This window comes from Hyposmocoma kahamanoa, unplaced genomic scaffold (genome assembly GCF_003589595.1).
Source record: "Hyposmocoma kahamanoa isolate Upper Pololo Valley unplaced genomic scaffold, ASM358959v1 80, whole genome shotgun sequence".
Lineage (NCBI taxonomy): Eukaryota > Metazoa > Arthropoda > Insecta > Lepidoptera > Cosmopterigidae > Hyposmocoma > Hyposmocoma kahamanoa.
The window spans coordinates 7,061,067-7,070,683 of NW_020654051.1; the positions used below are offsets into that span (position 1 = coordinate 7,061,067).

Genomic DNA, 9,617 nt, shown 5'->3' on the forward strand with positions numbered 1-9,617 from the left:
AAATATTATGAAAAAAACACTGCATTATTTGAAGATTTTACTGGGGTTCCGCTAAATGTGCCGGTATCTGAAATATACATAATTATACTTATAATATGTATGTATATCATAACGGAATTGTTGTAATTATTAATACAAAGATCGAACACTTAGAAAAAATTCCTTCGATCCAGCCGGATTCGAACCGACGTCGCCTAGCAAACCGTGTCAGACGCTATGCCAACTAAGCCACAGAGCGAACCAGCGGACCTCACGAATCTTTCTATGTGCTTGTTATCGATCTTCGTTTTTGGTTTTAGTGACTTATTTTGCCGTAGCGCCATTTGTAAGAAATATATGAAAGTATTTTCTTCACCCAGTGAAATAGATACCTTTACAGCTACCAGCTGGCTAAAGATGTCGCTTTTAATTGCAATTACTTTTTTATTGTCAGGACGTTTCACCATCATGATAGTCAATTATTTTATAGTGAAAGCTACTCGTTTGTTATAATTATTAATACAATGATCGAACAGTTAGAAAAAATTCCTTCGAGCCGGCCGGATTTGAACCGACGTCTACTAGCAAACCGTGATAGACGCTATGCCAACTAAGCATAATTACCTATAAATAAATAAATAAGAATTATTGTGTTTAGAAATTTTGGAAACATTAAAAAAAGTATAAACGTAAATTTATTAAAAATGATTTTATTTGTTATTCATCTCGTCGCAGTAGAATTACTATCTTCAATAGCATTACTAACAGTAGTGCTATTACTGTCAGCGACAACAGCAACGGGTATTGCAGCACTTTCACTCCCTGTACTGTTATCATTAGCTCTTATTTGTATTGTACTATTATCGACTATATGAGTTGTAGTATTTGCAAAAGTAGAAGGTATAATTTCCCAAGTTGCTGATGGGGTATCAGTAAGTGGTGTTACTGTAGACGAATTCACATTTGTATTTGATTGATTTCGTGATGTATTCAGCTCTTTTCTCCTTGTGTTAATTGAGTCGTTTCCAGTATTGGCAAGAGGTTTCACTTCCAGTTTTGTATCACTGTTAGTTTCGCCGGTCACTACCTTATTCCCGTGTTTGGCTTCACTTGAATTGGTTAAGTTACACATGCTATTAGGACGAGCTGGAAAGGGATATTTTTTTAGAAAAAGTCATCTTTCCCTCCAACAAACAAAACCATATGATTTTTGGGGTTTTCACCTTAGACTGTTGAACGACTACCACAATTTCAACATTTCCCCCCGAAAGTCGATTAGGCTATAGATAATATTGTTCTAGAAGTCATGTCTGCAATGAATTTAGTTTTACAGAGGTGTTGACTCTCTAGGAAGTGATTTGAAATCAACATAAAATTTACCAATACTTAATTTATTTATATAACAGTGTCATCCCCAATGATTATTGTATTTGAACTGAGAGATTGCAAACATTCGAGTTTGAATTAGTACCACCTAGGTACACTTGTGGTTCGGATCGGATCGGAAATTGATGGTGGATGAGATATGTAGTAACTTAACACAAAATAAAATCTGTGTTTTTTTTCTGTTCTAAAGCTAGTAGTAAATACTAATCGTTATCAAAAACTTAATTATTTTATTCTTATATGACACGTATCCATAGATACTTTGCAAAGTTTTTGATAATTGGCCAGGTTAAAATAAGGCCGGGGCCAGAACTGCCTAAATAATGAATGCGCATTGACATAAAATGTTTTTCCCTGTGCCATAATTGGTTACCCAGCAACATTTTGTTATTAAACATTCTATGTCGAATTTGGCTGGAGTATAGATACGAAAATGGAAAGAAACGATAGTTATGTATAATGTAGCAAAATGTGGAATTAATATAGAAATTGGGAAAAAGATTTGCGAACATTCAAACGAATCTGGTGACCTTCTCGCGTTGTCCGTCCGACATACGTCCAAAACAATAAGAGTGTTTGTGCACTACGTTCGATTCGTATTAGTTCCGAATCCGAGAAATGACGATCCGAAATGTGATCATTTTATTTCTAAGTGCACAAACGACATCAGAAGTGAGTCCAAGTTTTCTAGATTTGTATAGTGTGGGATTTGGAACGAATACGAATTAGATGCAGTGCACAAACGCGCTTACTGTCAATGTAATATTCGAACAAATGAAAAGACAATATTAGGTATGAACACTGACCATCTCTTCCGTGGCCATGAAGTTTAAAATTTGGTCGAGTATTACTTAATTGACACTAACCTAACCTACTGAATGGAGGGCGCAACTAAGCAAGCAAGATTTATTAGAATATCAATATCAAAAGATGTACTGGTTATAAATGTCAGTTTCGGACGGACGCCTGACTGAGAACGAGAGTACCCCTGGCACAATAATAATTGGACTTTTGGTTGTTGTTTCTCAAGTATTGTGAATATTTTTCGACATGAAGATAGCATCACGATGATATTTCTTCACTATTAGCAAGAGATATTGATACTAAACATTCACATAATTAAACGTAACCAATAAATTAAAGTGACAGGTAAATGCCGCGACAAAGATCGAATCATCGACCTCTCAGCTGATAAGCACCCGTTCTTCAACTAGATATCATCGCTTTTAGGCAATAGATGGAGTGAAATTAAAAACATACCAAACAATTGACCAAGTCCAGGTAAATTAATGCCACCCTCACCAACACCTAAATCTAAACGTGCTTTGCCCACATTTGATATTCCCGTGGCATCAAAGTTTATAGAGGCTTTTCCTGAAATAACGACATAGTGTATGTTATTCGAATTAAATTGGGTACTTGATGACTGTTGAATTTTAAATGTTATTCTTTAATAAGCCAGAATGAAAACAGTATTGAAACGACATCAGTAAGCCTGTGACATCACATGCTTAATAAATAGTGTACAAGCTATAATACATCAATGTTCGTGTTCCTAAAAAAAGACGGAGAATCACTACCACAAACTTTAACCATTTGTTTCATTCATGTTAGTTAATACATCGAAAAACAAATTTCAAACTGCTTTTTAGTAAGTTCATGTAAAAATATTGAAGCATTAAAAAAATCAAACCTTTATGGTTGTATGACTCTAAAAGATAAACATTCGAGAACAGCGAATGTCGTTGATATTACCTTTGCATTGCTCGTTTTAGCAACATTATGGTATAGAACATTAAAAACCTTGGTTGATTTTAAAAAGTTTGTACGGCAATGGTGGAATCACATCAAAATGAATTTACGGCTCACAGGTTAAAGGTTAAATTTATTTAACACCTTTCTTCACACTTATCTACTCAGAACCAAATAGTCGGTTAGGGGATCAGGGTCTTAGGGCCTAGGCTGTATTTAATTATGTTATATTAGTTCTTTATCAGCACTAGGCCAAGCAGTGTTTGGACTTGGATTTAGGACTGGACGTAAGTCCCAAAGAGTGGAGTTACCTTGGCTTCCAAATCTCAACGAAAGGTCAAATTCACCAACACCACTAATACCACTAGCTTTGTATTTTACGTCCATATTCTTTGGAAGTGGGTCGCATTTTGAACCTTCTCCATTATTGTGATTATTATTATTTGCACTTCGTTCTTTTTTGTTTTTCTTCTTGTCTCTCACTTCTTTCAATTTCGATTCCAACTGAAAAATTGCGTACATAAAGTATATAAATTGTAATTTAATTAACCGATTGATTGTAATTTTCAAACTAACCAAATGTACTGAATATTTTAGTGTTTTTTAACGATCAATTCATTCTATGAAAAATATTCAATCCAAATGCATATAGGCACGTGTTACTAGCTTACTGTGTATTTATCTTTGTTACAAACGACAAAACTAGTTTTAACAATACTAAGTCAACTAGTATATAATGTGTGTCATCAGAAAAATAAACATTTGAGCACTTAGTTTCAGTATAGTATTTCATATCTCACCATGTCTAGAACAACATCTTTTTGATCTATAAAAGTGTCGTCAACCAAAGTTAATTTTTTCTGTGGATCCATCAAGAGTGAAGACTTACTTCCTGCCTTCACATCTTCTATTAATATGAAATATGATAGTGACTGAAATACAACGAATATGAACAGAGAATCTTTAATTCTTAAGTTAAAATATAACATGGAAAAAATATTGAAAACATTTAAAAAGTAAACCGAAAGTAATATAAGTAAACAACAACATTGTTGACAAAGTAATAAAGGTCACAATAAACGAAATTGACAAGTTACCAGAAACAAAAGAGCGGCAGCAGACATTGTCTAAATTTAATAAAAAACCTGTGTACGTCGATGAGAAGTTAAAGTAGGTTTACAGTTCTTTCAGGATTGACGTAAGTAAAATCAAAATTTTATGACTTTACGTGCATTCTACACTTATTTTGAGAACGAGTGCTCTTCGACGAAAATACTAAAGTGTTAGTACCGAATCGCCCATAAACTTACATATTTGGATCAGTTTATTATTCACGTGGTAACTGAACACATAATGAGTCATATTCTTGCAACACATTTGACTAGCTAACTAATAAATTATATATACGTAACAAGCCGCAAAACATGGAAGCAAGCTTCCATGATCTAGACATCACTCACAAATTGATTTCAAAATGACAATTTACAATTAAAATTTTACTGTGGGTGCAACATTCATGTGGTCTGTGGGTGCAAGAAATGATGATCTTTTATAACGTTTTCATATAATATTCTCTAAACTCATGGATTTTTGTGTGACATTTGGTGGATGTAGGAATTTTTTGGTCAAGTAATAACATTATTAGGTCGACTTATTGATTTGTGTATTAGGAAACACGGCAAACAAAGTAATAAAATTCATCAGACTATATTATAGCAAAAATCAATGCACTTGAGTATATTTATCATTTTATGATTTTTTTGGCTACGTCAAACTTTAGATACAATGTCACTGAGACCGATAGGTAAAGAAAAACGTTATATTCAGTAAAGCTGCCAAAATTAAAAAATCAAAATATAAATATAATTAAGTAATCAAAAATTATTTAGTAATTTCTAGAATTAATCATTAGTAATTGAAAAATGAGTAAAGAAAACGAAATATATTCTTTAATTATTTCAAAATTCATTAACATGATACATACGAGTATATATTATATTATCATATTTAACTTCATTCGTTTTTAATTTTTAATATCTCTTTTAATTGTCTCCTATTGTTTACATCTATATGTATGACGCTACTCGTATGTATAACAAGCCAGTATACGTAAAGGATTGATACCGTAGGACATAAACATAAAAATAACGTAAAATATTTTAAGAAAGCATGTGATTTTTTGTTGCCTAAAGTGCTAAAAACATGAAACCTGCTTTGGTTTTACTAGATGTGTCCTACACATACTAAGTACTTAACAAAGATTTTTTAAAGATTCTTAATTCAAACGCATTAACAATCATCAAAGAGAAAAATGAAAGGCTTGTTCGTGTTCGTGGTACAACATAAATTTGTGTCCAATTTACGTTTCGCAAGCGTGATCATAAAATAGTAAACCAATAAAACACCAAATCGAAGTTTCGTAATGTTCTGAATTTCATTTGCGGAATTTCAATCCAAGTTTATTTTTACAACTCGCATTATCGACGAGATATTGGTAAGTCACAAACATTTCTGCATTTTTATTTAATATTTTGTTTGAACTTAATTACATTTTTATTTCATTTTGATAATTACTGTCCCTCGTATGGTTTCATGTGCGCACGAGTTCGCACAGGACGCAATTGTAACTTGTCATTTAGTTACTCAAGTTGTCCTTGCAATACACTTCACACAATCTTGAATTCGTTTGACTTAACACTAGACGTGAGTAAATTATAATATAAAGGACGTCACACGGCTATGCCGCACGGAACGGAGGTACCTTAAATGCCATAGAAAGAAAAATTTACTAAAAGAAGATTTTGATTTTAAAAACAATTCGAACTGCATTCAAATATTTTTAAATAATCGCTTGTCTGAACCGGGAATCGAACCCGTCAAGTGTGAAAAAAATCATCTGTAGTTTTACTATATTGATCGAAAGCCGCAATCATAAGTATTACTTTCTTCTAAGTAATATATGATCTTAAATAAAAAGAAGACCATGAAATTTAACATTTAAAGTAATTACGTATATTTTACTGCAACTTACAATCAATATAAGTTATCAAATCCTCTAAATGTGTCCCGTTCTACAGAATAGGAAAAACAGTAAGAATTTGTATACTACATTAAACAAGTTCTCACTCTTTTGGTAATTTTGTTTATTTATTTATCTTTTCATGGTGAATGTTTAAAATAATACGTATAATTCAGTTCGTAATGCACATTCTCATACCGGTTCGTGTATACTAAATCTTTCACTGATTTATTTTCCTGAACAAAATTTCAAATTAATTGTTAAATTTCAATGTCTTCCTTTTATTTAAGATGCTATGTTATTTTGAAGAAAATAATCCTTGTGATTGAGGTTTTCGATCAGTTTAGTAAAATTACTGGTGTTTGTTTCTTCACATTTACTTTGGTTCGATTCTCGGCTCGATCAGGCGATTATTTAAAAATTTTTGAATGCGGTTCGAATTGTTTTTAAAATCAATATGAAGACTTCTTTCAGTAACTTTTTTATCTATAGTATTTAAGGTCCTTTCCCTCTATGTGGCATAGCCGTGAGATGCCCTGTAAATGAGTTCATAACATAGATAAATTTCAACACTGTCTAGTATTATAGACCAAATTATTAAACGTTTCAGTCGAAACGTGAGAACTTGTCATAATACTCGTTCTCAGAAAATGATGTTCAACATATTGGGCATATTGGTGATCTGCTTGGCTGCGGTATGGGCGGTCCGGGACACAAGCAAAGCCTTTAAGTCCATGCCAGCAATCAGCAACTCTCTCGTCAACCTCGGCAAGATGGACATCTCCTTCCACTTCGATTCTCGACTTCCTCATGGTAAGATCTTGACAACTTGAAATATTTAATACTTTAGTATTCTTTGCCGTCTAATTAAATCAGAATATCTTTTTCCAGATTTCGCCAATATAAAATCCGAGTCAATTACATATCCTTCGAAATCATACGTCGTTCCAAAATCGGAACCGGTCGCTGAAGAGCCCTGCCTCTGTTCCGCTCTCAAAAATGTTAAGAGCTCTTTCTTGAATAATCCTTCTGAGATACTTCACAAGATTCTTAGGAGCAATGATTTATTCTCCTATAATCAAGAATCTGTCACTTCTCCCATGTGCTGTGAATCTCATGAACACCTTCAAGAAGACACTGTTTTCTTTGAATTCAATCCTAAACCTCAGGTTCAAGTAGAATACCCGGCACAACCAAATAACGTTCCAATCTTCCCTCTCATTTGGGATAACGTTCTACCTAATAAAACGCCTCTTCCTTCAATGCCGATAAAACCAAAAGCAATTGAAATTTTCTTCTTCCCCAAAAAGAAGGATATGAATTCATTTGATTTCACCAAACTATCCAAGAAGAAGGAGGTTGGCAAGAAAAATGATATTCAAATAGTCGGAGATAAAGAACTGAGAAATGAATTTAAAAATTTCAAACTCAAGCCCGCTTTTCCAGTCTTGACCAATAAAGATGAGGTACGAATTTATGATAATACAGTTACCCAGACTACGAAGAGAGAATCACCAGTCATTGTAGAGGATATGACATTCTCATTCGCTCAAAAGATCTCTAGAGATGAGAAACAAAGGAAGAAAGAAGAAGAAAAGCAAGAGAAGAAAATCGAAGACATGAAAGAAGAGGTAGGTAGTGAAACAGCATCAACAATTCTCGTATCTATGGGAGACGTTTCTACTACTATTAAACCGCTTAACACGATTTAATGTGAAATAAAAATAAATAATGCAAACTATAATTTTGGTGTGTTAATACAATAAATGTTTTATTTCTTTCCTTTTCTCTGTAGTACTCATCGACTCTATGGAATACAGTATAACTTTGTAGATCGAGAGCTGACATTCACACTGCTTCACTGATCTAGGCTAATGAAGCAGTTTCCTCTTAATACATCTCAATTTGCTTACACTTGCTTGCCATTACATCTTTGTGTTGCCTCACTTAAACAATTTGCGCTGAAAATGAGCAATGTAAGTGGAGCATGTATAAATGCCCGTTTCGGTCTAAGCAGTAGGAGGTTCGGCTTTGTGAAACGAATACGTGATCAAAATGGCAATTACCAAAATTTACATATTTTGATGCCAGCGGGAATTATGTTCACTTCAGCTCAGGTTATCATGCTGTGGAAAATATCTGAAAAATTATATATGTATATAGAAATGTCGCTGAAAATGAATAAAGTAACAATGTATTTCGAATGGATCAATAACTTCAATGACTCACATAATACCAGCGTCTACACGGCAATAGCTTTACTATATAATTAATATGTTAAGTCGCGAAACTTAAGTTGACAAGTTGTACCCAGAATGAAATTTTCTCAGCATTCGAGAAAAATATTTTAAAAAGTTTTAGCGTTGTCGCTGATAGAACTTAATTCTTTTTCAGCCTTCCTTAATCGAAAAATACTCAAGCATGACGAGAAAATTTGGTTCTTAGAGGACGTAACAGAACATATTCTCTATATTATTTTGTTTACATATAAATAACACTTACTGTTTCTCCTTCCTCTGCTGTCTCTTCTTCTTAAAAGCTCTCTTAACCCTTAAGAGAAGAAAGGCGGCTCTATCAATCGTTAAAACGGAGGGCCGCTTGGCGGAGCTAGGCTCGTCCATTCCCTCCTGTTCGTCAGCCGGCTCATCGCACAACCTCAGGCCGAGCCATCGCTGTTTTGTCCCCGTCCTCGTCTTGCCTTCCTCAAGACCAGACGTCGTGAATAAAACTTGTCACACGTAATCTAATTGCATTTCTTTTTCAAAATTTTCGAAGCCTATTATGAATCGAATTAGGGGTAAGACACGAAAGAGGCTGAATTAAATTTATTTTTAATTAAAATTTAACGAATTGCACTAATCGAGCACTAATCACCACCACTTTTTAAATCTTCTGGCTGGATAAGATATAACCACTCACAACCACTACGCGTGCAACCTGTAACAAAGAAGAATTAATGTTATTTATTTATACATGAAGCTAGAAAGGCTTAATAGTTCGTGAGGATCTCCGTAAAGGTTTTAGAGTCTACGACCCTTTCAATAGTCTGCAGGAGAACAAGAGGTTACCACCTTTTAAGGATGCTTTTTGCGTGAAGATAGTAGGTAGCTTTACATAAAAAAGCCCAAAATAAGAAACTCTGGGCAAGCGGATGCAGCAATATGCTTTAATAAAAACTTGACCTAACAATCTCTATTTTATTGGTTCCAAAATTATAATTCACGTCGATATTATGTTTTTTATTATCTCTACTGTTAATTCGATATACAGAAACTCCAAGGAAAGAGCGATCAAGAAACTCTACGCGCCCAGTTACAACGGAAGAATGATTTCGTGCAGCCGCCGCGCGACGGTCGCCCACTTAGCACGCCTTCGTGTACATTAATAGGGAATCTGAATTCTATTTACTAGGCAACAACATTTAAATTCCTCTGAATAATACTACCGCGCGGCCGCCGCGCGGATCGCCTCGTAGACCAAA

The 9,617-nt window shown here is 34.0% G+C and overlaps 2 protein-coding genes across 2 annotated transcripts in view; one reads left to right on the plus strand and one right to left on the minus strand.

The window, feature by feature from the left end:
* LOC113233949 overlaps positions 1 to 9,198 on the minus strand; it is a 210,457-nt gene extending 201,259 nt beyond the window's left edge. Inside the window, exon 1 of the mRNA XM_026469184.1 lies at positions 8,639 to 9,198. Within this exon, the coding sequence (XP_026324969.1) occupies positions 8,639 to 8,757 (119 nt within the window). The 5' untranslated portion in view covers positions 8,758 to 9,198. The remainder of the gene's footprint in view (positions 1 to 8,638) is intronic.
* LOC113233796 lies at positions 5,688 to 7,890 on the plus strand. Its single transcript, XM_026469002.1, has 3 exons — positions 5,688 to 5,820; positions 6,747 to 6,949; positions 7,028 to 7,890. Exons 2-3 carry the CDS (start codon positions 6,787 to 6,789, stop codon positions 7,846 to 7,848), a joined length of 984 nt encoding a protein of 327 aa, XP_026324787.1. The 5' UTR covers positions 5,688 to 5,820; positions 6,747 to 6,786; the 3' UTR covers positions 7,849 to 7,890.
* Positions 9,199 to 9,617: the final 419 nt, after the last annotated feature.

Bases quoted from the DNA above. Each gene is read 5' to 3' on its own strand.
- LOC113233796 (XM_026469002.1), top strand. From the start codon at position 6,787: ATGATGTTCAACATATTGGGCATATTGGTGATCTGCTTGGCTGCGGTA. The intron at 6,950-7,027 runs GTAAGATCTTGA...ATCTTTTTCCAG, and splicing joins CGATTCTCGACTTCCTCATG to ATTTCGCCAATATAAAATCC.